The sequence below is a fragment of the Corylus avellana genome, chromosome 8 (assembly GCF_965113065.1).
Source record: "Corylus avellana chromosome 8, dhCorAvel1.hap1.2, whole genome shotgun sequence".
NCBI classification, from domain to species: Eukaryota; Viridiplantae; Streptophyta; class Magnoliopsida; order Fagales; family Betulaceae; genus Corylus; species Corylus avellana.
The window spans coordinates 20673148-20700833 of NC_142497.1; the positions used below are offsets into that span (position 1 = coordinate 20673148).

The 27686-nt window shown below is 34.7% G+C and overlaps 4 protein-coding genes across 8 annotated transcripts; all 4 read left to right on the top strand.

Annotated features, from left to right (window-relative positions):
• Positions 1 to 6652: 6652 nt before the first annotated feature.
• LOC132163359 (tropinone reductase homolog At5g06060) lies at positions 6653 to 9578 on the top strand. 2 transcript variants are annotated; one of them, XM_059573621.2, is made up of 5 exons: positions 6653 to 6832; positions 7534 to 7741; positions 8336 to 8552; positions 8681 to 8787; positions 9210 to 9578. In XM_059573621.2, the coding sequence occupies exons 1-5, from the start codon at positions 6750 to 6752 to the stop codon at positions 9393 to 9395; spliced, it is 801 nt and encodes a 266-aa protein (XP_059429604.2). In that variant the 5' UTR covers positions 6653 to 6749; the 3' UTR covers positions 9396 to 9578. The 2 variants fall into 2 exon arrangements, with proteins under 2 accessions (XP_059429604.2, XP_088375013.1); XM_088518887.1 differs by having other exon boundaries at positions 6744 to 6832; positions 7367 to 7741.
• A 6369-nt stretch (positions 9579 to 15947) lies between these two features.
• On the top strand, positions 15948 to 19052 carry LOC132163360 (senescence-associated protein 13). 3 transcript variants are annotated; one of them, XM_088518857.1, is made up of 6 exons: positions 15948 to 15961; positions 16897 to 16950; positions 17969 to 18176; positions 18264 to 18480; positions 18585 to 18691; positions 18800 to 19052. In XM_088518857.1, the coding sequence occupies exons 2-6, from the start codon at positions 16913 to 16915 to the stop codon at positions 18980 to 18982; spliced, it is 753 nt and encodes a 250-aa protein (XP_088374983.1). In that variant the 5' UTR covers positions 15948 to 15961; positions 16897 to 16912; the 3' UTR covers positions 18983 to 19052. The 3 variants fall into 3 exon arrangements, with proteins under 3 accessions (XP_088374983.1, XP_088374982.1, XP_088374981.1); XM_088518856.1 differs by lacking the exon at positions 15948 to 15961 and adding an exon at positions 16460 to 16469 and having other exon boundaries at positions 16872 to 16950; XM_088518855.1 differs by lacking the exon at positions 15948 to 15961 and having other exon boundaries at positions 16859 to 16950.
• A 1634-nt stretch (positions 19053 to 20686) lies between these two features.
• LOC148584257 (tropinone reductase homolog At2g29150-like) lies at positions 20687 to 23417 on the top strand. 2 transcript variants are annotated; one of them, XM_088518890.1, is made up of 5 exons: positions 20687 to 20866; positions 21394 to 21601; positions 22554 to 22773; positions 22865 to 22971; positions 23056 to 23417. In XM_088518890.1, exons 1-5 carry the CDS (start codon positions 20784 to 20786, stop codon positions 23236 to 23238), a joined length of 801 nt encoding a protein of 266 aa, XP_088375016.1. In that variant the 5' UTR covers positions 20687 to 20783; the 3' UTR covers positions 23239 to 23417. The 2 variants fall into 2 exon arrangements, with proteins under 2 accessions (XP_088375016.1, XP_088375015.1); XM_088518889.1 differs by lacking the exon at positions 20687 to 20866 and having other exon boundaries at positions 20880 to 21601.
• A 3260-nt stretch (positions 23418 to 26677) lies between these two features.
• LOC148584258 (tropinone reductase homolog At5g06060-like) lies at positions 26678 to 27542 on the top strand. Its single transcript, XM_088518888.1, has 3 exons — positions 26678 to 26897; positions 27010 to 27116; positions 27203 to 27542. Exons 1-3 carry the CDS (start codon positions 26747 to 26749, stop codon positions 27383 to 27385), a joined length of 441 nt encoding a protein of 146 aa, XP_088375014.1. The 5' UTR covers positions 26678 to 26746; the 3' UTR covers positions 27386 to 27542.
• The last annotated feature ends 144 nt before the right edge of the window (positions 27543 to 27686 follow it).

Sequence of the window (27686 nt, forward strand, 5' to 3'; positions counted from 1 at the left end):
TTTATGAAACATGTGGACATATAAAAGAATTATTTTCATTGTTTTGTGAAACAAGTGGACATATAAAGAATTATATTCATTGTTTTATGAAACTTGGTATTCGCTGATTTTAAATATCACGGAGTACAATTAGAGTTGACCAATTTTGTATGGTCTACAAAATTCTAGTTGAAATAAAATAATATCAATATGAAAATTAACAAAAAAATAAATAAAATACAAAAAATAAAAAGTGGAGTATGTAAAGATCTTACAATGCAATAAAATCATGTAAAAGCGGTGTCCTTAAAGGTTGATTGGTGCCTCCCGGAGTATATAACTCGATGGATCGGATCTCTTGACACACAATCTCTTAGAATTATACCGTCTACTTTCATTAAGGACGCGTTTGCAAGAACGAAGATTAATTGAACAACCTATTAGTCTTGTCGATGAAAAACCGCACAGAGAAAAACACATAAAATTATTTGATTAAGGACCAAATTGGATGACAACAAAGGAAGCCAGATGGAATTTGCAATCAATTTTGCATGGCTCTAGGTGCTGTCTCTATTTATATATAGACGTGAGCTGCTAGTTTTCTAAAGGCCCTGATAAAATAAATTTATGACCAAATGATCATATATGGGTGGCTAGGGGTGGCCTAACCCTCTAAGGGTGGCTTGGCGGTTAGGGTGGCCTGCGAGCCTCCCCAAACTACCTAAGGATGGCTCGCGGCCAACCCTAAGCCCTTGGGTTGGCCGCAAGCCAACCCTTGGCCACCCTTGGGGTGGCTGCATGGGGTTGGGGGTGACAGCCCCACCAATGACTACTTCTTTAAATTTTGTTTTATTTAAATTTTTATATTTAAATTTTAAAATTAAATTAATAAAAAATTAATATTTTAAAGTGAGGTGAAACGTTAGCCATGGTCAAAATGTAGAAAACTAATTAAAGATGATTTCAGATTTTCTATAAAAACTGGTTTGGTCCACTAAGTACAGTTGGTTTCATTTTTCCATAAAATTTAGTATAATATCAAACGGTTAAAAAAATAAATAATGTTTGTAACATTACAACATGAATTATCCAAACACATCAATCAATTAAAAGTTCCTTTTAAACACGTGATCGAGCCTCAAAGCTATGAGTTGACCATCGGCAATTATAATATGTAGTTATAATGAATGTTAACTTCTATAATCATCTATCATTTCTTTATTTCAATTTATAGCAGATACATTTGCATGACCGCACACATACTAATAGAGAGGGATAATATCATTTCGATAGTTTTTTTTTTTTTTTAAGATACTTTATGGTTAGAAGTCATTTAATTTGATAGTTTTTTAATTGAAAAATTAAAATAAAAATTGTAATATATTAAGAGCACTCAGACTCAGCCACACAAGTTAAATTACTCTTTGCCCCATCATAATTCACAAAGTTACAAAACAGCCCAGAAGACATTGAATAGCTGTATCAAAAGTTAATATTGGTGCATTAATATGAGAAATAATGACGAGTTGTCGAGCGTACGTACAATTTAGAAGTCATTTAATTTGATAGTTTTTTCATTGACATACTTTAATGTTAGAGATTTAAAAAGTTGAATTTGAATAAATTAATAATAAAATAAGAAAATAAATAAATAACGGTAACGAAAATAAGAATAAAAGATTTTAAGTAGTTCGGTTTATAACCTGTATCTATAGATAAAGCCCTAAAGCTATAGTAATAGGGGATAGCAAATGGTGGAAGAAGGTAAAATAAAGTACATAGGTCTCTCCGAGGCCTCTGCTTCCACCATCAGAAGAGCACATTCGGTTCATCCAATAACAGCTGTGCAGCTGGAGTGGTCTTTGTGGTCTAGAGATGTCGAGCAAGAAATCATTCCTACTTGCAGCTGGTGAGGCATCAATTGCATTAATTCCTTTTTTTACGAGGTTATAGAATAATTAAAATCAAAATTATAATTTATCAGGGAACTGGGCAATGGGATTGTTGCATACAGACCTCTTGGACGAGGATTCTTTTCGTCGGGGCTTAAGTCTGCTGAAAATCTTTCCGACGGTGACTTCCGAAAGGTTTGTACATATATACCGCAAATGTGTGAGCTTCAAAAATGAAATACACAATCATTTAGAATAAGTAGCCTGACTCACAAGTAATTGTTGGTTCACATGTTACTTTATTAAAGAATTAATTTTTTTTATTAGTTTAATTGAACTTTTAAAACAATAATGATTTAACAGGCTTTTTTTTTTTTTTTTTTTTTGACATGTCCACACAAGAGGGGGGAGGGAAATTATTTAACAGGCTTTTTAAAAATAAATAGTGGGTCAGTGAAAATCTAATTGATAATTAGATTGATGTACGTAGTCTTATGTAAGGTGATTATTCTGCTTCCTCTGGTGGGCCAACATCACATCCATCTGTTCTTTCTGTGTAGCTAGTTGTGCCCTTTCAGCTTTAATTGCTCTTTTAATCATTTGTGAGACCGTCAAGTTTCTAGAGCTCTGTGACCGTGCTTGGGATGATGTATAATACGAATGGATGCTGCCGCACACAGGTAGAATATTTGGACCAACCCCTCGAACCCGACTAGCATATTCAGGCTTATTGCCATGTGCCTTGGCGTACACGTCATCACGGTTTTGCCCCAATCTCGCCCTCATGCTGGCAAGAGTATCGCCTCGCCGAATGTTAAGTTTCTTTTTTAATTTGTGTCCAACTCTTCAACTCAGCGCCATTGTCTCTGAATGCGTCATGTTTGATTGAGTCAATATTCAAGTCTGGACAGATGTAGAAGTGCGTCTACATAAGTTAAAATTGAAAAATTATTGACCATAAATTATATTTTCACCATCAGTGTCATTTTACAAAATAAAATATAGATGCTATCATAAATTAATAACATATAATTTACACATACCAAGGAGTTCCATAAATCCTCATTTGTATTCTGTGGTACTTTCGTCCAGTCGTCGCCGTCGCATATCCCGACAAAAGCCTCACTCCTAACAATCTTTACTGTCATCCGTCTAAATTTTGACCCGCTTAATCCTACGGGCTGCCATGCATTATTATATTCGCACACGACCCTTTGCCTGTCGAGGATATCCCACAACTTGTGCGAGTCATTAATGGTCAACACATCCAAATTATTGCTTCCATCTGCATTGATGTTTAACGTATAAATAAGTACCGATATTATTTGAAAGAACATGCATAAGTATATACGTATATATTGGTATGACTAGCATATATACATATCTATCGTTCAAAACCTGGTTGAGACCCAACACTTGCCGAGTACGGTCATCGGGTTGTATGGCACTAGTCCCATCATCCATATCCTTTAGGGCCTGTGTCTCACTATCATCAATGTCATCCATATTTGCGCTGCTATGTGATTGCCCATCAAAATGGCTGTGTGAGGCCAACCCTACTTCGCTCAGTGTTGGTGGCGGAGATTCCATAGGAATGGATGCCTTCGAGTCGAACGGTACTTGCCGATCAAAATGCCCGTGTGAGGCCAACCCTAGTTGGCTCAGTGACGTGGGCTCCAATAGCATAGGAGTGGACATGTTTACCCATCTTGGAATATGACATAATAGTGAAAATGATGACGTACCAAAGTGTCACTTTCGAACGTGTTACTTTTGGTGAAATGTCAAAGTGACACGTTACCAAAGGGTAACATTCCAAAGTAACATGACACCAAAGGGGTGATGTGTCACTTTGGCACGTTACCCTTTGGTAATGTGTCAATGTGACACATCATCATCCACGGATGACATGTTAAAAACGACATATCACAAATTATGTTAATTTCATTTTTTTTTTTTTCTGGTTTTCAAATTGGTAATGTTCCAATTTTTTACACATCACCATTTGGTGACACGTCAAAATTGACATGTCACTAAATGGAAGATAGTAACGTGTCACCAATTGCCACATCACCAATTGGTAACGTGTGAAAAAGCCTTGCATTGTAGACACGTCACTAATCCCACCTTTTTTTTTTTTTTTTTTGCTTGTAAGCTCTCTCATGAAGGTTCATGTTGATTCCTTTGTCTTATTCTCGAGGGAAATTTGAGAGTAAGATGGACTAAGAGATAATTACCAGTTAATTATTTCTTAAAGCGTTACACCTCCCGGCTCCCACCCTTCTTGACTACCTCGATCGTGTTGCTTGTCTCTGCTTAAGCTTAACGTGTTTCCTAATGTCCTCGCTCATTCAAAACAACATCATTGAAAGTAGGGGTGCAAATGCGGTTACGGTTAGCGGTTAGTGGCAATAACCGCTAACCGTAACCGCCTTAGCGGTTAGTTGATTTTATTAACCGCAACCGCTAACCGCCTAGCGGTTAACGGTTAGCGGTTAGCGAAATAGATAACCGCCCGCTAACCATTTTTTTAAAATTAGGCTTTTTTTTTAGTTTTCTTTAGGGCTTTTTGGGCTTATTTTTTTGGGCTTTTTTTACCCTCACTTTTTTTTTTCTTGTATTTTTAATATCTTCTTGGGCCCAATTGCTATAAAAATAGCCCATATTGAAAAATAAAAAATATTTGACCCAAAATTTACATTTACTTGTACTTTAAAAAAATTTATTTAAATATTAAATCATAACCGGTTAATTATTTAAATTCTTATCATATTTACTTATAATCTTTTTTCTTTGAATTGAACTTAATATCTAATGGTAAATGGTAATGTTCAAACTCTTAAATCCTAAATTCCTAAAGTATCTAATAATGCTTTAATTAAATTGTAGACTTGTAGTTATAAGTAATATATTGTTTAATTCAATTGAATCAATTGTGGTTATCATTGTACATGAATCATATGATTAACTTGTAGACTTATGACTTATGAGTTATGTCATATTATATATGTATTATTTATTATTATATAATCATATGATTTAATGATCAAATCATCATGTGATATAATCATATCAATTATAGTGATAATATATAAATTACTAAAATTATAATGATAATACATTAATACTTAAATTGTGTTTATAAGTAATACATTGTTCATTGTTTAATTCAATGTCAATTACTTAATTTGATATTATATGAATCATATCATCATTGTACATTAATAATATGATTCACTTGAAGTCTTGAATAAAGTATTTGAATTGTCATTGAATCATATGATTAAGTATTGATATTATACATTTATATTATTCATATATATATGTAGACTTATATAGACTTATAACATATATAGACTTATAAGTTTATAACATACATTGGAAATAAGTCTCTAAATATTTAATTGTTATATTAGTATGAATTGGTATACTTATGAGTTATGTCATATTATATATGTATAATTTGTTATTATATAATCAAATGATTTAATGATCAATCTCATATGATATAATCATATAAATTATAGTGATAATATATTAATACTCAAATTGTGATTTAATTATTTTTTAAAAAAATTGTGATTTAATGATCAAGTGATTATGTTATATCTATAAATATTTTTATAATTATAATTATAAAAATATATTATATAAAAAGGCGGTTAGCGGTTAGCGGTTACGATTAGTAGACCCAATAATCGCTAGGCGGTTATAGCGGTTAGGCGGTTAACGGTTAATGCGGTTAGACGGTTAACGGTTAATGCAGTTAGACGGTTAGGCGGTTAGTGGGCGGTTTTTAACCGCCCGCCTTTGCACCCCTACTTGAAAGGAAGAAAATAGAAAATCAAAAGATGCGCCACTTTCCATATGAGTCTCCTTGACCTTCGGCACTTGCCTTGGAGGACTGTTTGGGAACGTCCTCCATCTTTCTCTTTTCTAGATTTTCTTCATTTGTTAAACTTTATACCTTTTCAAAAGGACCTCTTCTATACATCTGCACACTTGACACCACTTCGATCTCGCTTCTTTCCTAATAAAACTATTCTTTACTTATGCAAAAAAACAGTGACCTAATTTATAAGAATGTTACATAATCACACGCACATGTTACATATATAATCGTTTGCTCGTACTCTTTTGAAGATGATTTTTACTTTTTTGTAATATAACGTAATAGTGAAAATAATTTTAAGTATTTTAGTACTGTTTTATGAAATGAATTATATGTTAAATATTTTTACTTTTCAACAAAACAAAAACAGAAAAAAAAAAAAAAAAAAAAAGAAAAGAAAAAGAAAAGAAAAGAAAAGAGCAAAAAGCAATCCTAAAAAACATTAGCAAACCAGCCCGTTGAACCCGCTTGCCAATCAAAGACGAAAAATCCCTATAAAAGATAAAGATACAAGTACACAAATTCTCTCATCTTTCTTGCTTTCATTATGTTCGTACACCTTATCAAATTCACTCTTGCTAGTATCCACCGTCATCTCACGATGAGCTACTTTGACCTTTGGTCTTTTCTGTAAGCCTCCTACAACAGACATTTGACGTGTCTGAGCACTGTATAAAAAAAAAAATAATAATAAAAAAAAAAAAATCACTTTTTAGCTAAAATCTTAACTAGAGAAAGCCCGGTGTGAATGTTTGATTCTTTTGGCCTTAACGTCGAAATAAGGATATTCAGATTCTTATCCAATGGATAGAGGAAACTATGTGTGGACAGGAAGTGTTGGCCTTTGCCAAGTTATATTGTCTGGGGGAAACAGACAAAGACACTTTAGTTTTACATAAGCATCTCAAGTTCTGCAAACCAACAACGTTACATTATCCATTGGGAGAAGCACAAGTTAAAGTAACAAAGAGTCAAAGAGGGATCAAATGGCTGAAATTGGTAGCAGAGAAAGCAGGTGGTCTCTTCAGGGAATGACAGCTCTTGTTACTGGTGGAACTAAAGGAATCGGGTTCTCTTCTCTCTCTCTTTCTCTCTCTGCCTACTACTCTTTTTCTGGTTTCTGTTTTCTGCTTCGAAAATCATTCTAATTACTGCAGATTTCTAAAAGATAATTAGATAAACTCTGTTTAGAAGTTTATTGTACATGTATAGCCATGTTTAGTTAGAGCATCAGTTGGTTTGTTTCATTGAACTCTTTTGCTCTTTGGGATTTGGATTTTATGGCTAAAAAAACTGTTTTGGGATTCAACCCTCTATTTATTCATTTTCTTTTTTAAAAAAATTTGGGGCAAAGAATTAAGAATCCATGGCTTGGCTTGACCTTTACCCCAAAAAATCTAATTTATTTTCTCATCAGAAAACAAAAAGGAAAATACTCTCTTGGTAATTGTTGTATCTGTAGTGTAGGAAAACATTTTGGAACTCTCTTGCTTGTTGTCATCATCATTCTACAGCTACGAAATTGTTGTTTTGTAATTAGGAAATATAACTTGTGCTTTTATTTTTGTTTTGTGAAAATTCGGTTACTATATGGTGTTTGTAGGTATGCTATTGTAGAGGAATTGGCAGGCCTTGGGGCAACCGAATTATTATCAGCTCTCTCTTTTACTGGCTTTTATTTCGAGCTTCACAAAAAGAAATTTTCTGTTTTTATGGCTTCGGCTTCATGAGTTTTGTGACAAACGGATGGATGTTTGTATGTATATATAGGTATGCGACTGTGGAGGAACTGGCAGGGCTTGGGGCGACCGTGCACACATGCTCTCGCAATCAAGGTGATTTGAATAAGTGCTTGCATGAGTGGGAGGCGAAGGGCTTCCGAGTTACTGGTTCAGTTTGTGACCTTGTGTCTCGTCCCCAACGAGAGGAACTTATGAACACAATTTCTCATCAATTTGACGGCAAACTTAATATCCTTGTAAGTCCTTGGTTTGCTATAGTATTCATTAAGAAAAAAAGTCATGTAATACCTAAGAGTTCTATCTTTCTTTTATCCCTCAAATGAGATGTATCTTTTAAAATTATTAGCATTGAATTTGATAATTCAACAGTAATTTTAAAAGTCACATTACATTTAATGAGATAAAAAGAGAATAAAACCAATGGTACCAACTACTAAAAATATTTTTCAAAAAATATTTTACTCCGAAACAATCAAGCATTAGTCATACTTTGATTTTTATTCATTTCCTTAATTTATAACTTTCAAATTAGAGGAATAACTTAGTGAGGATATTCACAATAACCTTTAAAAAAAATGCCTTTTATATATATATATATACATATATATATATATATATACCAAAAATTTGTTTTTGTTTGGAATTGCAAAATATATAAACGTCTTTTAGGATATTGACTAAAAGTTAGCTCATGCATGTATTGCATCTACTATCGTTATGATTATTGTTTATAATAATGCATATTCACTAAAAATATAACCAATAAGAGTGGTTTTAATAGAGCCAAGCGTACATATATTTAAAAAGAATTGACCAATGACTGGTTTTAGATAAATAACGTGGGGACCTACCTTGCTAAACCAACCATAGAGGTGACGGCTCAAGATTTTGCATTCATCATAGCAACCAACGTTGAATCCACTTACCACCTGAGCCAACTCGCTTATCCTCTTATGAAAGAATCAAGAGGAGGAAGTATTGTTCTCATTTCTTCCATTAGTGGAATGTTGGGAATAGATGGCATGTCGATTTATGGAGCAAGTAAAGGTACATAATATATGTATATTTATGCAATTTTATTTTCATAATTAACCGGTTCTGGATATTGTAAAAATTTACATAGTGGCCTGAATAATTGAATTGCATGTTTTATATATATATATATACACACACAGGAGCAATGAACCAACTTACTAGAAGCTTGGCATGTGAGTGGGCACGAGACAATATTAGGACCAACTGCGTCGCACCTGGGACGACAAGAACTCCTTTAACAGAGAATGTAAGTGCATTAATTTGTCTTAATTGTTGGCATAATCATCATTGAATATGTTTTCCACATTTCTTTCTTTCTTGTTTTATTTTTTGTACTATATTTTTCGTTTTGGATTTGTTGTTGATAAAAAGCATACCCTTTTTGGGTTTTTTGAAAATCCCTTATAACATTTTCCCTATTTGCATAGAGGGAGGGGAAAAAAAAAAAAAAAAAAAAATTCTGTATGAGCATATATAGGTGGATTTAGAAGACAATAGGGTCGAAAATAGAGACTTAATTGAATGGTTTAAAATGGGTCTTCTTTTTTTTTTTTTTTCTTTCTTGTGATGGTATATATTTTTGTTTTCGTTGTGCTTGTGTTTGTGTAAATTTTGTTCTCCTTTAAAATCCTTGCGCTTAATTCCTAATACTATTATATATTATTACAGTTACTCAAAAGCAAAGTCTTGGAAACTATAAATTCACGGACACCTATTGGACGACCTGGGGAGTCAGAGGAGGTATCATCTTTGGTAGCGTATCTCTGCCTACCTGCAGCCTCTTACATTACTGGACAGATAATCTATGTTGATGGAGGGATGACTGTGTACGGACTCAATGCCCTAGAACAATGACAGATGATCAGATATGATAAAATCAATCTCCTTAGTTGAAGCTGTTTTCAATAAATTTCCCGACTCCAATTGTTCCTTTTATGTCGTCTTTTTTATGTTTGTTTGTTTTAAGATCTAATTAATGCTTGTCACATGTATCGATCTCATAATATATAATAAGCTTCAACAGAGCCTGTTTGATTTTATCTGTCTTATGGGGTTGCTGGTTTTCTATATAAAATGAAAATTTTGATTTGACACACCGTAGAAAATATTTGTACTTTGGTGCTTGAAGATGTATATATTTGTGCTGCTAAACTTAATTTATGTGATTCCTTTGTGTTGACAGACTGAAATAAATTTGTTTCCTCCTGTAATCATCCTATTTATCATATATATTGTTCATCACACCGCAAGCGTCTTCTGTGAATATAAAAGAAAAAAAAAATACAAACAAATTAAACAATTTCAACCATTCCCAAAAAATTATTCTGAACAAATTTCTCAAGCACAGAACACATTGCAATCAGAATTCATAAAGCAAATCAATCATGTAGAAAAATCGAAATTTATTTGGAAAACCATTTGAAGTACTTGAAGGGAAAAATTCTGAGACAATTACTTCGAAGAAATCCACTATGATAAATATGTTACAATATCTTATCAATTGTTTATACCCAAAAGTTGAAATCTACACTAACAATGAACATAATATAAGCAATTACCTCTCTAGAAATTACAATACAATTTTCTCAGAAAAATCTAAATCCAACCAATTTTTCCCCCTAAACAAAACTTTTTTTTTTTTTTTTTCTTCCTAATAGAAAAAAATAATGTTACATACTACACAAGTACAACCCTATCTCACTGGTGCCACATTAGCCACCGAGATAAAGGTGGAATATATGGGGGTGTAGTATATATAGCATTATTCAAGAGAAAATACATCTTATTCAATAGAATAATGTTAGAAATTACTAGGAGCGGACCCAAGATTTAAAATGTGGGGGGACGAACTTACGTAAGCACATAAATATATATCAACTCTTTATATGTGTATTTTTAATCATAAATGATAAATTCATTTAACTTCTGATGCCAAAACAAATATTATGAACCCAAATAACCACAAAATAACCAAAGTTGTCCCCAAAGCTAAAGGTAAATGTAAATGTTAAATTCAAGTTTATGAACCCAGGGTTGTCCTCCAGGATTTGCATGAAGTAACTTATTAAATCTGTAGTGTCGGCCTGCAAGTTTACTGGTTACGTAGGCCTGCAAGGCTGCAAGTGCCGAGAGAGAAAGGATGAGAGAACACATTAACACACCAAAAGGGGAGCAAACATTTCAGGGGGACGGACACTTAAATTTTGGGGGACTTTTCTCATTATTTCTCATTGAAAGCCCCTGATAGCAAGGGCTTAAAAACTTTTGGGGGGACAGGCTGGACGTAGGTCTGCCTCTGTTCTAGGGTCTATAAAGTATGTATTTATAGGCCCACAAACCCTAAACCTAATAAAAGTACGAAACTAAATCGAATTGAAACCCTATGGCGCTCGTACGGATGGAACTTAAGCCCGCCCGGACGGCCACGGATATAAAACATAAAAACACGAAAATAACATAGGTGTTCGGACGGTCTCCGGACGAGGACTTCAGACGAGGCTCTCGGGTTTAGGCCCGTCCGGACGGGCTACAGACGAGCTTGTAGACGAGGCTTGTTGATCTACATCATTCTCCCCAGGTTGAAGAGAATTCGTCCTCGAATTCGGACGGATCTTTCCACGGTCCTTCGGGTACCCTGTCAATTCGTTTCATTCTCCCGTTCTCAAGGTCAAGATAAGGCAACACCCCACAAGAAACGTGATACTCTTAATCACTAGCAGACTATGATGATTATTTTGAAGGCTCAACACACCGCCTTGCAATACATCAAGCTTGCCGCACTTTCCTCGCATCTTTTCCCTTCCACATGCCATGAAAATACTCAAGAATGGGTTAGTCATTGTCTCCCTTGTGAACATATAATTCTCTTCAACCGCATAAAACTCATCACAATCATTGTTAAAAGAATCCGACAAAATATCGTCTACACCAAGGATATTAATATAACCTACTTCTTCATCATTAAAATTAGGCACTCCACCTGAAAGGTCTTTATCAACCTCATTATAATCTGCGATGCCATCCGTAGGTCCTTCTTCTTCCAAGGGGTCAACCTCTTTAGGGTAGAGGCGCCAAACGTAGGAGAAAACCTGTAACACCTCAAATTTAAAATCCTCATTTAAAGATATTAATTTGAAGATAATATTATTTTAATATTTATATTAAGTAATGAGATTTGTTCTTGAAGAATTTATGGATTATATGAGTATTATAAGAATGAATTTTATTTGAGATCATTACATCCTAAATTATAGCTTGATAATTTAATTGGTAACTTTAAGAGATATGATGGTGTAATGATACATATTATACATTTGAAGGAAAGTTAGCTTTGAGGGATAGCTGATTTGGTGTTAGCAAACGAAGAAGGGTGTGAGAATTTTTAGATGAGATTAGATATAATTTTAATAAGGATTGGGCCCAAGGTGTTGTTAATAATGCTCATCTCATATTATATAGGACCAGACCCCTTCATGCATAATGCACACCATTTTCTTTCTTTTCCTTTATTTATTCTTCTATTTTCACACTCCCCTCTCTTTTTCCATAAAGCCCCCACCCACTGTCTTTTCTTCCTTTCTTATTTTTCTACCAACACACCAACCCCTCTCTTCCCCCACTTTCCCCAAAGCCACTTACTACCACTCATTACTCCTTTCATTTTTCTTCATTCCTTCTTTTACCACGCGGCTTGGACTTTTCTTTTCATTTTCTTGACTTCACCTACTTTCATTGCTTTATTACTTAACGGAGAGCAAGAAACGAGAAGATAGAGAGAAGGAGCCTTACGGATGTAAGAAAGAGAAGACAAAGGGAGAGAGATGTTACAATAAAGTGAGAGATGGACAGAGAAGCATGAGAAAGAGAAAGAGGGTTAGATGTTGAAGGGGAGAACAGAGATTGAGAAGATGGCCAAGAGAGAGATTTTTGCAAAATAATAAAAATGGGTTCTTCAGATGTAAAATTCTTCTTCCTTTAGCTATGGGTATTCGATTTTAAGTTGAGTAATGGGTCTTAGATGAGAACCTTTTGATTTAATCAAGATGATATTGGGTGGTTTCACTCTTGAGAATTTTGAATTAGTTTTGGGAATTGATTCTCTATTTTTGGGCTGAGTTATAAGATGTTTTGGATTGAATTTTAATGGGTTAACTTTCCTAAAGGAGTAGACTGGAGTATTTGATTTTGGTAATTCCTGGTTAGATTTTTTAAGGCTTAGCCGAATGGGTTGTTCTTGATTGCTGTGTGTCAATTTCTGGAAGAACCCGTGACTGGTATTTTGGGAGTTTGATGTTTAAAGTCTTGTTCTTAGTTGACTATTGGGCAGTGGGGACTTAATTAATTTTCATGAATTGTTATTAATTTAGTTGTGAATAAACAGAACGAAACAACAAGATATTTTTTCAAGATGATTAATTAGCAGTTTAAAGACTGCTCATAGCTTCAGTCTAGAGGTAAATAAATTCACTACCCTTCTAAAATTACTTCATGTCATGCTATTTAAATATTCTTGTATTAAACTGTAAATAATTATTTTATTTACCATCATGGAGATATGTTGCATGCGTGAAAAATTTCTAAATGAATTATTTAGAAAGCTTCTATTTCTTTTAAATGCTTTCTAAATACAGTAAGTTTATATTTGGAAAAATTTCCATTTTAAGAAAAGAAACTTGAGAAATGATGATGATTATAAAAAAATAAAAATAAGAATGATGGTAAACCCTCTTACATGTTGCCCTAAGATGCATTAAGAGAAGTACAAGAGATGAGATAAATGTTTATAAAATGAGGGCACATGTATGGAGGAGAGTATTTTTGCCCCAAGATAAGTAAAAATGAGAGGAGTTTGGTACCGATACTCAGATGGAGACGAAACCACTGAAGGAGGTTATGCAAGAAGGTGATATTCCATTAATATGACCGTTGAGTGCACCAATAAGAGTTAATTGACGATCGGACATGGCTGAGGTCACAGTTCAGTACCATGGTCACAAGGACACACAACCCTCGTACACAGGAGTAACAGTATATATGGGCTCTATTATGAGATAATAACTAAAAATAAATGCATTGATGATTTATAAAGATGAATTATAATAATGTTTTATGATGATATTTTATAATGATGAATTACGACGATGATCTATTGCTAGATGTAATAGTATGCATATAATACAGGAGATACAACCGTACATATATGTATATTGTTATGACTGGTTGTATATTTATTAGTGAAAACATTTTTAAAACTAAGGACAATGAGAAAAACTATCTATGGTTGTGGATTTTGCATACTAGGCCCCTTTTAGGCTCATTCAATTTTATTTCTTATTCTTAGGTAAGGAGCAAGCTGGAATACAAGGCCGGAATGGGGGCAAAAATATATTATCCAATAATTTGTAATAAGTACTCTGGTAGACCTTATAGATCTTTGCAAAAAAAAAAAAAAAAATTTGAAAAAGAAGAAAAGTGGCAAACTTAACCTTAACGGGCTGGGGATGTTACAAAACCAGTCTTCTACGTACTCTCCCTCTAGGTCAGATGGCAAGGGCTTTTCCTTAGGATCTTCATCTGAGATCTTCATCATAGGTTGGTGGAGAATCCCAATCCCCGAATCCTTGTGAAGGATCTTCGTCATCATGATTGGAATCCTCATTAATGAACTCGAATTCCTGGAACTCCTCATCAACAGATTCACCTTCCTCTTCCTCATCATATGGATTTGGTAGATGGAATTGGGAATTGCGAATAACGGTCAAGTTGGCCTGTCGCGGAATCTCCGTCTCAATCCATGCCTTTTGCCGTTGAGATCGCGCCCTACTAAGGATAACCACGTTGTCCCTATCCATAAAACGTGGAGTTGGTTGTCGATGACAAACGTTAGGACCACTCATATTGTTCACTTGGTTAGTGAGGATCTCTATCTATCCCCTTAGAATCTCCATCATCTCCTCCAGGCGTTGTTGCCAACGAATTGCCGATTGACTCCTCCTCTCTACCGCCTCTCTAGGCACCTTCTTTTTCTCGTATTTTTCTATCTTTTCTTTAATAGGGGGCTTTTTGGGTTGCAAGCAACCTTGGAAGTCCGGGGTGTTGAACTTGACGCATGTGTCCCATGTAATAGCATAAGCTTGTGCCATAGGAAATTCGTTCCGCACCCCACGCTCTGCAAAATGATTAACAGGTTCACTCTCAATGATAAATTTGTCTTCCGGCCCCGCGTACCGCGGTCTTGGTTGACGACGACGAGCGTTCGGACCATCCATGCATGTCGGGCAAGTGATCGGTAGGGACTCTATGTTGGGTGCGCACCCGCTCCCTCTTCTGCACGGCTATGCCACCAAACCTCTCCGCCATGTGCCGCAAATGAATCGCCGATTGCTCCTTACATGACACCTCCATGCGCACAAGCACTTTGTTCATGTCTGCACAACGGTTGCCCCTCCCCCATTCATGGAAAGTAACTTGCGCTCTGATACCAACTGATGCAGCGTGACTTAATGGGCTGCATCGAATAACGACAATAAAGAACAAATAGGTATTTCTAGATCTTGATTCTATCAAAGATTTGAGAAATTTTCTCTAAAACGCTAAATACTCTCTAGGTTTTGAAGGAAAATCATGAATAAACTCAACTCTGAGTAATCTTATTGAACAAAACTCAATCATAAATAACAAGTGTCTTCTAGGGTCTATAAAGTATGTATTTATAAGCCCTCAAACCCTAAACCCAATAAAAGTACGAAACTAAATCGAATTGAAACCCTACGGCGCACGTCCGGACAGAACTTAAGCCCATTCGGACGGCCACAGATATAAAACATAAAAACACAAAAATAACATAGGCGTTTGGATGGTATCCGGACGAATTCTTCATACGAGGCTCTCGGGTTTAGGCCCGTTCGGATGGGCTGCAGACGAAGCTTGCCAATCTACATCAACTTGGCTCGGTAACACACAAAATTTTACTTTTTTTTAGACCGTTAAATGTAACAGGTCAGAATTCAAATTTTAAAATCTAAAAATCTTATATTTTAAAAAATCAAATGAGATCTGAATCTTTTTTCCTTACTGAGTAACATCCTCTCATCATTTAAAGTTAGAATATTAGACCAACTTAATTGACAAAGCACAGACTTTTTTTATTAAGATCAGCATGAAGCATCCAAATAATTCAAAGCCCTAGTGCTAGCAATCATCAATTATTAAGTTTTTTTCTTATCTCCTTAGATATGATCATATGAGTTGACTATATATGCAAAAAATAATTTCGAAAGCGCTGTAGTAGTAGGAGTTATTCAAAGCGTTGTCGGAACTTGGGAACAATATCTCCGGACATGAATTATTAATTTTTTTCATAATAATTAATAAATTCTTATGAGATCCAAGGAGATCAAAAAAAAAATAAATAAAAAAATGTAGTGGTAGTTTACTGAAGTGTATTTTTCCTAAAAATAAGAGAGGGCTCTCGTTTGATTCGCGAAATGTGTATTGCATTAAAAAAATAAATAATTATTACTGTGAATATATAGAGGAGAGTAGAATAATTATTTATATTCCTTAGTTTGGTAGCATCATACATGCTCTAACTGGAATAGAATCAAAATTACTAAAAATTAACCCCATATTTTTTTTTTCAACTCATATTAAAAAAAATAAAAATAAAATAAAAAACCTAGAAGACAAGGTTCGCCCACCTCCGGTCTCTTCTATGGGTGGGGGTGGTCGGCCACCCACTTTATTTTTCTTTTTTTTTTAATGGGAATAATTATTTTTAGGAATAAGCTCTTACGTACCAAACAAATGACTGGCTATTCATAAGTCATTCCATTCCAGTGGTCTATGCTGCAAACCAAACGGGCATCTTCCGATTTTTCATTGCATTTGCACTTATCCTATAAACTATAAAACTCTCAATGTCAAGTCGTCATCTTTAAAAAGACTTTGCAATGTCACCACTAGAAATAATGTTACATTTACTCTCACTTCTCTACACCCATTAATTTCTCTATATCCGTAGGTGGCTTTTAAAATCACAATTGGATTAAAATCCAATAAAGATGCATCGCATATCCAATTATGATTTAAAAGCCACCTTAAGTGTAGAAAAAAGTGAGAATAAATGTAGCATTATTCAAAAATAAATGGTTTCGGTTGGTCTTTGACATTTTCTTTGATTACGGCATCTAGGAGATCAATGATAACTCTTGACATATATATAAATGATAACTTTTGACATATATATATATATATATATATATATATATATATATAACAGGCACACCACGAATATTGCAGGAGTTTTCAAGAGAGAGATGGCTGAGGCAGCAGAGATGGGTAGTAGAGAAAGTAGATGGAGTCTTCGAGGAATGACAGCTCTTGTCACCGGCGGAACAAAAGGAATAGGGTTCGCTCTCTTTGCCTTGTCTTGCTATCTTCAAAGTAATCTGTCATACATCTTTAAAAAATCATCAATATATCCATGATGGGCAATACGATTAATGATAAATTTTCAGATCTGTTGGTATAGTATTAGCTAGGATTGCTAGCTTTGTTCCTAAGCTTCATGAGTGCCTGCGCGCATGTAATTAAAGTCTTTGTTCTATGGTTTGTTTATGGCTATAATGATCAAACTTTTCATTAAAGTAGAGCTATGCATGCATAGCTCTCATGAGTGTTATTCATTATTAATTTTAATGCAAAATCAATGATATAGAAGAGAAATTTGCATAAAAAAATGTAGAAATGATAGTTTTTTTTTTTTTTTAACAGGCCTGTGATTTTAAACGAAATACTCTATCAAAGTATAACTTTTCATGCCAAATTCTAGCGATGGATATTCTCGGACCGTAATAATGGAACCTCTTTGGCTTGGTTTCATTTTGTCTTCATTAATGATATATATATAGAGAGAGAAATGTTAAAATTCATAGTTTTGTGTCGCAATTATTCGACAATGTTGATGTGTCACTTTGAAATTATCACATCAACATTATAGAATAATTATGAAATAAAAACATAATTTCAAACATTACTCTTATAATCATTCATAGCTTCATTTCCATGATTTTCATTTACTTCTTTTTTTTAAAAAAATAAATAAATTTATACAATAATTGGGCTCTATAAATGTGTTGTTGTTTTTGGTACATGTGATTTTAAAACTTATTTGACTGAAAATGTTTGAGAATTATTAAGGATCACAGATAATATATATAAGACTGCCAATGTACACGTTTCATGTAAAAATTCATGATAAATACCAATAAATACACAAATAGTAAAAACAAACGGTGTCACCTTATTATCATCTAAGTGAACCATATAGCATATACATTAGCTTTCAGAATGTTTGTTCATGCGACCCTATCATAACTGCCTCATCTTCCTAATAAAACTGATCCACCTTAATTTGTGATCATCAGGCATGCTATTGTGGAGGAACTTGCAGGCTTAGGGGCGACTGTACATACATGCTCTCGAAACGAGGCGAACCTAAATGAATGTTTAAGTGAGTGGAGAAATAAGGGCTTTCAAGTCACGGGTTCAGTGTGCGATGCATCTTCTTCAGCTGAACGAAAGAAGCTAATAACCACTGTCTCCTCCATCTTTAATGGAAAACTCAACATCCTTGTAAGTCCCCCACCTCTTCCATTATGTGTAAGGTAACATTTTTAAGAGTTTTTCGTATTTCTTATTGTTCTGAATATTTGGCTCTAGATTAACAATGTCGGGACAAACATAGTGAAACCGACCACAGAGTACACAGCTGAAGATTTCTCGTTTATTATGGCCACGAATTTTGAATCTGCTTACCATTGGAGCCAACTTTCACATCCTCTTCTAAAAGCTTCATCAGCAGGAAGCATTGTATTTGTGTCTTCAGTTTGTGGTGTTGTATCAGTGACCTGCGGATCCATATATGCAGCAACTAAAGGTAATTCTATATGTATTATTATTGTTATCATTAATTGTTATTGTTATTATTATTGCTAATATGAAGGTTGTGTAAATGTGAATTTTTCATGTATATATACGCAGGGGCAATGAATCAGCTAACAAGAAGTTTGGCATGCGAGTGGGCAAAAGATAATATAAGGACTAATTCTGTTGCACCATGGTTTATCTGGACCCCCCTTACTAAACCCGTAACGAACCATTTCGTATCCTTTTGCTTTAAATTAATTGATAATGATTAATGACATCCTTAATAATTAATTATCATTTATGATTGTTTTATTTAAATGATATTGCAGTATCTTGCTGATGAAAACTTCTTAAAGGCTGTTATCTCTCCAACGCCAATGGGACGCGTTGGAGAGCCAAAAGAAGTGTCGTCTTTGGTGGCATTTCTATGCCTTCCGGCGGCCTCTTACATAACCGGGCAGACTATTTGCGTCGACGGAGGGATGACAGTGAATGGCTTATTGTTCCCATAACCATACCATGTATATGGTTCAGAATTAGAGTAAACAAATGCCATTTTCCCTAGTTTGAGTATTGCATAAGGCATCATTTGCTTGATCTCTTTGTGTGTACCCTTGAATGAATTTCTTATAAATGTTACTAGCTTTGTAGACTCGTTCGATGCACGGATGAGGTTTTTATGTATAAGTGAAGTTAGTTACTTACACATACTATATTTCTTTTGGACACAAATTTCTTTTAAATTGATTTGAAGAAAATTTTCTTTCAACCTAATCTATTAAGTGTTTGGAGAAAATTTCTGTTCATATTTTTTTTAATTTCCCAAGCTCGTACTATATACAACCTACATATTTTGTTTTATACTTTTACCAATTATCTGCCTAACAAAAATAAATTAATAAACATTAACAATTAAAGTTTTATGCACGGTGATAATATATATTAAGCCACATATTGCTTAAATTGTTTGTATATTGCAATAGTAAGCAATATATAATTCTTGGAAATTGACTTGGAAGAAGTGATTTGATTTGAATACCTAAACTCTCTTGAAGAGACGTAGTCAAGTAAGTTCTCAGTTTGTAAAAATACAATCCTGAACTCGCTCTCTCATCTCTTCCCAACCCTCTAAATACTTCATCTTTATAGAAACTAATCTAATAAAGTGACATGTGTCTTATATCTATTAAAAAAGCATGTGAAAAACACATATTAAAAAAAATATGTATTTTTCACATGATAAGAAACACATGTCACTTTATTAGATTGATTTGTAGGAATTAACTACAAACTATTTTGTAACAAATTTTTATCCCCACTTCTACCAGCTTATTATCCCCCTCGTCTCCACCATTCTGAGTGTCACCGCAAGCCATGGCCAACCAAACAATAGAGAACTGAGAGCCAAGGAGAAAGAGAACAGAGAGTACCCAAATGTTGAAAAGGCCTAGGGGAGCCAACTGAGGGCTCTTCTGCCCAAAAGCAGCCTTTGCTCCAGCCTCGGCCCAATTCTTCCCAAGCAGCATAAATATGCACATGGTACACTTGAACCTCCATCTTGCATATGCCCATAACGGTAACAATTTTATAAAGAATAATATCAGCCTATTTATTGACTTGTTTATCTAAAACTTATGGGATGTTTGGTTATGCGTTTGAGAGGTTTAAACGTGTGTTTAATACTAAGAAATTTTGTTTAATATAAAAAGTACTCGTTTATATAGTAAAAGAAATTGAAAGCGCTTTTAAGGGTCCAAAAAACTCAAAAATACCAAATCGCACAAACATCAAACATTTGACGTGTGTGGGCACTGTATTAAAAAAAATAAAAATTAAAAAAATACCATTTTTTTTTTTAGCTAAAATCTAACTAGAGAAAAACCGGTGTGATTGTTTGATTCTTTTGGTCTTAACGTTGAATTATGGATATTCTGATCCTTATCAAATGGATAGAGGAAAACATATATGTGTGGACAGGAAGTGTTGCCATTTGCCAAGTTTTACATTGTTGGGTTGCTTTCATTTCAAATTCAAATTTCAATATTTTTACTTTTTACAAGACATTAATTATCTTTTATTACTATTTATATAAAAATTTACTATAAAATAATTTTTTTTTACTTTTCATTTTGAATATATATATTATTTTTTTCACATCTATTAAATCTTAACAAACAAAGTCTAATGCGAAACGGCCCCTTTAGTTTTACGTAAGCATTACGTAGCCACCTATGTTCTGCCGGCCAACAACGTTATATAATCCAATGGGAGAAGCAGTTGTTAAAGTAACAAGAGCGTAAAAGAGTGGATCAAATGGCTGAAATTGGTAGCAGAGAAAGCAGGTGGTCTCTTCAGGGAATGACAGCTCTTGTTACTGGTGGAACTAAAGGAATCGGGTTCTCTTCTCTCTCTCTCTCTACTACGTTCTTTTTCTGGTTTCTGTTTTCTGCTTCAAAAATCATTCTAATTACTGCATATTTCTAAAAGATCGAGCATCGGTTGGTTTGTTTCATTGAACTCTTTTTCTTTTGGGATTTGGATTTTGTGGCTAAAAAATTTGTTTTGGGATTCAACCCTTTATTTATTCATTTTCTTTTTAAAAAATTTGGGGCAGAGAATTAAGAATATTTTTAATTCTTAATCCATGGATTAATTCTTAATTCTTAATTCTTAATCCATGGATTAATCCATGGCTTGGCTTGACCTTTACCCCAAAAAATCTAATTTATTTTCTCATCAGAAAACATAAAGGAAAATACTCTCTTGGTAATTGTTTTATGTGTAGTGTAGGAAAACACTTTGGAACTCTCTTGCTTGTTGTCATCATCATTCTACAGCTAGGAAATTGTTGTTTTGTAAGGAAATATAACTTGTGCTTTTACTTTTGTTTTGTGAAAATTCGGTTACTATATGTTGTTTTCAGGTATGCTATTGTAGAGGAATTGGCAGGCCTAGGGGCGACCGTCCATACATGCAGTCGAAATGAGGCCCATCTCAATGAATGCTTACATGAATGGAAGGCAAAGGGATTTCAAGTCACTGGTTCCGTGTGCGATGCATTGTCTCGAGCCCAACGAGAGGAACTAATTAGCACCGTCTCCTCACTATTTAATGGCAAACTCAACGTCCTTGTAAGTTGCAAGACCTCTGTTTCGTTATCATCGTCGCATTTTGCATGGCATTTTACAACATACCCAAAATGTGCTCAACCGTAAAAGATCATCCTATCTTCCGGCACCCAATTGTAGGGGTGTACATGGGCGGTTATTGAGGGTCGGCCATAGCAGAGAGTAACTGCCTCCGCCTCTGCCTACTTTAAGACTGCCATCCACCCATTATGGGTAGATAACAGGAAGGGTTTGTCGCCCGCCAGCCTGTGTTACATTCATAACATGGGCGGGTGGTGCCCACTTTGTTAGGCTATGTGGAGCTTGGTTTTGTGTCTGACTCGGTTCAACATTGGAAGCCTTATTGTTTAAACATAATTTTTTTTTTTTTTTTTTTTCTGAGGCTTAGTTCATGGAGGGAAGAATTTTTGGCCTTTTTTTGTGTTTTGACGAAGTTGGGGTCTTATTCTTAATCACTGCAGTATTTCGGGTATTGTGCCACTTTATATATCCCTAAATATTTATGCTTCCTGTATTGTTTTATCGAAAATATAGTAAAACCTTATTGAAACTCTTTGGACACGACTCTTAGTGGTGAACCACGTAAATCTTTATGTTATGTGATTGCTTGTTTTTTGCGACTTATTTTTTCGCATCTCACCGATTATGGGAAATATGATTAATTTCCTAACACACCTTAACTAGGAATCCTAGTTACGAATTTAAATCTTTAATGTTTTCTTTTCTATTTTAAAATCATTGACCCTTATTTGATCTAGAAAAGAATACTCATTTTTTCAAGATCCATCATAAAACAACCAAATTGATCAATGCAATAATCAGCAATACTGCATCAACTTCCTTTGTGCTTTTGCATTTAACACTTCCATATATTATACACACACACACAAAAAGCTTTTATTTATTAATTACTAAGCCTTAATGGTGCTGTTTGTACTCTGATGTCTGGTTCTAGATAAACAATGTGGGAACCAACATACCAAAAACGGCCGTAGAGTACACAGCTGAAGATTTCTCATTCCTCTTGTCTACCAATCTTGAATCTGCTTATCACATGTCCCAACTTGCTTATCCTCTTCTGAGAGCCTCGGGAGCAGGAAGCATTGTTTTCGTTTCTTCCGTTGCCAGTGTAGTAGCAGTAAATATTGGAAATAGTATATACAGTGCAACTAAAGGTAATTTCATTCTGCTGTTTGATTCTCATATAAGTTTAAGAGAAACATTATAAGATCCAATCAATTGTTGTCTAATATTATTAATCTTTAGGAGCCATGAATCAGCTAGCAAGAAGTTTGGCATGTGAGTGGGCAAAAGACAACATAAGGAGTAACTCTGTTGCACCTTGGTTTATCAGAACCCCCTTGGCTGAAATTGTAAGATTCTTTTCCTTGTCTGTGATCTTCATAGAGGGGGATTAATTAAGACATGACAAGAATCTATTCTCTCTTTTTTTGCAGTTTCTGAGGGATGAAAAAATTTCTGCGGCTGTTGACTCTCAAACCCCTCTTGGACGTGCTGGAGAGCCAAAGGAAGTTTCTTCCTTGGTGGCATTCCTATGCCTACCTGTGGCTTCTTACATAACTGGTCAGAATATTTGTGTTGATGGTGGAATTACAGTAAATGGCTTCGTAGTGCCCTAAGCATGCTTTGAAACAGCAAAAAATGATGTTCAACCACTCAACTAGAATGTGCTCTTATTGGTACAACATTTGTATCTAGGGATGTCTATAAACCATGCACTTTATTTTCAAGATCAAAAGCAATAAGTCGTGTAAAATCTAATTAGACAATAAAATTTCATATACGCACATCTTTTTTATCTCCTTTTCTTTTTTTTTTCCCATAAATAAATAGCATATTATTAACTCCTAATCCATGCCAAGCCATTTGGGGTCCCTGTACTACACTGCAGAAGGTCAAGGGAATCCGATATTGATGATGTATTTTAATGGATGATCACACCATAACAAGTGTGGTTATTCCCACACTCAATCATCTCCTTAGAATGTGATAACTTTTATAGAAGTTGGAAGAGAAGCAATGCAACTTTTGATGAAGAGTTGCATAATGGTCTATATATTATATATTAGGGGGTTGGAGGACAAAATTGACATTCATTCTCTTTGTTTTACTCCTGGATTGATCCTTCTATTTTCTATAGAGTTCTATTTTCTATATATAGAGTTCCTTCAATGGTATCAAAGCCAAGCTTTGGAATTAGACAGAGAATAGAACTAACTCTAAGATTGTTATACAACAGATAAACAAGACCATCAATTGACAAGTTTTGAATTTGGCTTCAACAGTGGCTTTTTACAATCTTCATCAATCGATAAGCAAACTGGAGAAAAAGCCATTAACAATCAGTACTATGGGTGTTCTAAAATGTACTAGGAATGTAGAGAACTTAAGGAGAAGGAATCTACTCAAACAAAATACGGGAAAGATTTCCTCTATTCTCCATTGACAAAATTAGAGATTTTTTCTTTAGAGAAAACTCTCACGAAAACAGAGGACATTTCTTCTCTTTCGGGCTTTTAGAGTAAAAATCACAAGAAGATCTACAAAGAATTAACCAGAACCAAAGGTATATTCCTCCTTTTTGGCTGTTGCCAAAGCATCACAAGGAGTTGGCATTCACAATTCCTATTTTCTTGCAATATGAGATCTCAAGTGACCGGCGCTTGTGAGACTTAACCCTCCGAGCCATACTCTCATGATCTGTGCAACATAATAGTGCGTCATCACCTCGTATTAACCAGAGATGGCAAGATGAATATAATAAATTAAATGTTACAAGTTGTTGCGTTTTAGAGTTGGTAAATTCAATGTCAGGACATGTTGTCTTGCAAAGTTTTAAGTTTGGTGGTGAATTGAGAGATTGAAGATCTAGTTCGTTTGAGATGATTGTAGTTCAAACGAGAGTGTGTATTTAGTTTTTACTAAGTGTTATAATACCTTGATTGCAATCATGATCAAATCTCGTTCGACCGGAGTATTAAAGGCACGTCCAGTAAGTGTCGGTAGTAGTCTTGTTCAAATGACAGGATCTCAGAATGCTTCGATTGAAGTGTTGCTTGAGCATGTTTAATCACTGATATGCGAAAATTATGAAACCCTAGATGTCGTTTGAATGAGACTGCGGCAAATTATTTTAACGTTAATGACTTAGCCTAAAAAATTTAGTCTTGTCGATCCCCTTCTTCATAAGCCTCATTAGCCACAAATTTCAAGGGACTTGGAGGCTATTTCTCATTGTTCTTGGAGAAGTTCCTAAACACCTTTGAACCTTAAACAGTTTATTCCAACCACTTGATTTTCATTGTTCAAACCACATAAAAGCCTATAGCTAGAGTTTTGGGTTGTAGTTGGTCATGAATGTGATTCCTATCGAAGAAGGTATGAGGTTCTAGAGCCACTACGAAAGGCGGTGAAAGAGTCATTTGTCAAGATTATACATTGAGTCTTGGGAGTTACAAAGATTTTATAAGTAATTAAGATATATTAATATGTAACACACATTTTATATGGTAGATGCCTTTAGGGTTGACTGGCCCACATAAGTTGTTTTACTTTTGAAGAGTTCGTAACTAAAATCTTTGTATCGACTTGTTTTATGTTTGCTTTGATTTTGGTATTAATATATGTGGTGTTTAGCCTTAAAAGTTGATAACTTCGTTAATCATTATTCTGATTTTCTTTCTTTCTATTGAGTCGATCTGCGTTTTCAGTTTGCAACTTTACATGTGTTACTTGTTTATATATATATATATATATATATATATATATATATATATATATATATATATATATGGAAGATTGACGTGCCGTGGTTTAACACTTGAGTCAAGCAATTTGGCACCTATTTCTTGAATCATGATCAACGGGGAGTGCGACATGGCTCATTAATGCCGTAAGTGGACCAAATAAAAAGCCTTAAAGTAAAGAGCAAGGAAGGTGTTCCTAATTAATTGCGTGCTGAACTTCTTTTCCATGATTGAAAAGTCCAAAAAAGAACAAGGAAAATGATTATTGCGAAAGATTAATGAACGGAAGTTTGTCAAAAAAAAAATGCATCCATCGTTGAAAACTGCAAGCAGAATAGTATCCACAGTGACACTGTCCAACAAGTCAATCCCCAGTTTGGTTTTAGGACAAATGGTGATTTAACACCAACAGATTACAGGTGGATTCAAACGAGAACATAGTGGATATTAACAAAAGACAAGAATCTATTTTCTCTTGTTTGCAGTTTCTTATTTTCTATTTTCTCTTGTCTCTCCAACCCCTCTTTGCGTAAGCATCTACGTACCCACATATATATGTTCTACCAGCCAACAACTTTATATAATCCATTGGGAGAAGTACAAGTTAAAGTAACAAAGAGGGATCAAATGGCAGAAATCGGTAGCAGAGAAAGCAGGTGGTCTCTTCAGGGAATGACAGCTCTTGTTACTGGTGGAACTAAAGGAATCGGGTTCTCTTCTCTAGCTCTCTGACTAATACTCTTTTTCTTCTTCAAAAATCATTCTAATTACTGCAAATTTCTAAAAGATACATAAATCAATACAAAGAATTAAGACTCCATGGCTTGGCTTTACCTTTACCCCAAAAAATTGTTGTTTTGTAAGGAAATATAATTAACTTGTGCGGCTATTATTTTTGTTTTGTGAAAATTCGGTTTACTTTCAGGTATGGTATTGTTGAGGAATTGGTAGGCCTAGGGGCGACCGTCCATACATGCAGTCGAAATGAGGCACAACTCAACGAATGCTTACATGAATGGAAGACAAAGGGATTTCGAGTCACTGGTTCTGTGTGCGATGCAATGTTTCGAGCCCAACGAGAGGAACTAATTAGCACCGTACGTCTCCTCTCTATTTAATGGCAAACTCAACATCCTTGTAAGTTGTAAGACCTCTATTTCGTTATCATCGTCGCATTTTGCGTGGCATTTTACAGCATACTCAAAATGTGCTCAACAGTAAAGAATCATCCTATCTTTCGGCACCCAACAAGCTTTCATTTATTAATTACTACGTCTTAATAGGGTTGTTGTACTCTGATGTCTGTTTCTAGATAAACAATGTGGGAAGCAACATACATAAAACGACCGCAGAGTACACAGCTGAAGATTTCTCATTCCTCATGTCTACCAATCTTGAATCTGCTTATCACATGTCCCAACTTGCTCATCCTCTTTTGAGATCTTCGGGAGCAGGAAGCATTGTTTTCGTTTCTTCCGTTGCCAGTGTAGTAGCAGTAAATATTGGAAACAGTATATACAGTGCAGCTAAAGGTAATTGCATTTTACTATTTGATTTTTCTATTAAACTCATGGGTTATAAGTTTGAGAGAGACATTAAAATTAAGCTCCGATCAAATTGTTGTCTAATATTATTAATCTTTAGGAGCCGTGAATCAACTAGCAAGAAGTTTGGCATGTGAGTGGGCAAAAGACAACATAAGGAGTAACTCTGTTGCACCTTGGTTTATCAGAACCCCCTTGGCTGAAATTGTAATATTTTTTTCCTTGTCTGTGATTTTCATAGAGGGGGATTAATTAAGGCATGACAAGAATCTATTTTCTCTCTTTTTTTGCAGTTTCTGAGGGATGAGAAAATGTCTGAGGCTGTTGTCTCTCAAACACCTCTTGGACGTGTTGGAGAGCCAAAGGAGGTTTCTTCCATGGTGGCATTCCTATGCCTACCTGCGGCTTCATACATAACTGGTCAGAATATTTGTGTTGATGGCGGAACTACAGTAAATGGCTTCTCAGTGCCCTGAGCATGCTTTGAATCAGCAGAAAATGATGTTTTTATTGGTACAACATTTGTATCGAGGGATGCCTATAAACCATGCACTTTATTTTCAAGATCAAAAGCAATAAGTCGTGTAAAATCTAATTACACAATAAAATTTCATATATGCACATCTTTTTTTTTATCTCCTTTTCTTTTTACCTCGGAATAAATAGCAAATTAACTCCTAATTCATCCCAAGCCATTCGGAGTCCCTGTACTACACTACAAAAGGTCAAGGAGATCCAATATTTATGACGTCTTTTAATGGACGGTCATCCCCACAT

What these genes read in the sequence shown, in the direction of transcription:
- LOC132163359 (XM_059573621.2), top strand. Translation starts at nt 6,750, where the DNA reads ATGGCTGAAATTGGTAGCAGAGAAAGCAGGTGGTCTCTTCAGGGAATG. An exon ending in GGTGGAACTAAAGGAATCGG is followed by an intron (nt 6,833 to 7,533) that starts GTTCTCTTCTCT and finishes ATGTATATATAG; the next exon opens with GTATGCGACTGTGGAGGAAC. An exon ending in GATTTATGGAGCAAGTAAAG is followed by an intron (nt 8,553 to 8,680) that starts GTACATAATATA and finishes ATACACACACAG; the next exon opens with GAGCAATGAACCAACTTACT.
- LOC148584258 (XM_088518888.1), top strand. Translation starts at nt 26,747, where the DNA reads ATGTCTACCAATCTTGAATCTGCTTATCACATGTCCCAACTTGCTCAT. An exon ending in TATATACAGTGCAGCTAAAG is followed by an intron (nt 26,898 to 27,009) that starts GTAATTGCATTT and finishes ATTAATCTTTAG; the next exon opens with GAGCCGTGAATCAACTAGCA. An exon ending in GAACCCCCTTGGCTGAAATT is followed by an intron (nt 27,117 to 27,202) that starts GTAATATTTTTT and finishes CTTTTTTTGCAG; the next exon opens with TTTCTGAGGGATGAGAAAAT.
- LOC148584257 (XM_088518889.1), top strand. Translation starts at nt 21,248, where the DNA reads ATGTGTAGTGTAGGAAAACACTTTGGAACTCTCTTGCTTGTTGTCATC. An exon ending in TATATACAGTGCAACTAAAG is followed by an intron (nt 22,774 to 22,864) that starts GTAATTTCATTC and finishes ATTAATCTTTAG; the next exon opens with GAGCCATGAATCAGCTAGCA. An exon ending in GAACCCCCTTGGCTGAAATT is followed by an intron (nt 22,972 to 23,055) that starts GTAAGATTCTTT and finishes CTTTTTTTGCAG; the next exon opens with TTTCTGAGGGATGAAAAAAT.
- LOC132163360 (XM_088518855.1), top strand. Translation starts at nt 16,859, where the DNA reads ATGGCTGAGGCAGCAGAGATGGGTAGTAGAGAAAGTAGATGGAGTCTT. An exon ending in ATGGAAAACTCAACATCCTT is followed by an intron (nt 18,177 to 18,263) that starts GTAAGTCCCCCA and finishes ATTTGGCTCTAG; the next exon opens with ATTAACAATGTCGGGACAAA. An exon ending in CATATATGCAGCAACTAAAG is followed by an intron (nt 18,481 to 18,584) that starts GTAATTCTATAT and finishes ATATATACGCAG; the next exon opens with GGGCAATGAATCAGCTAACA.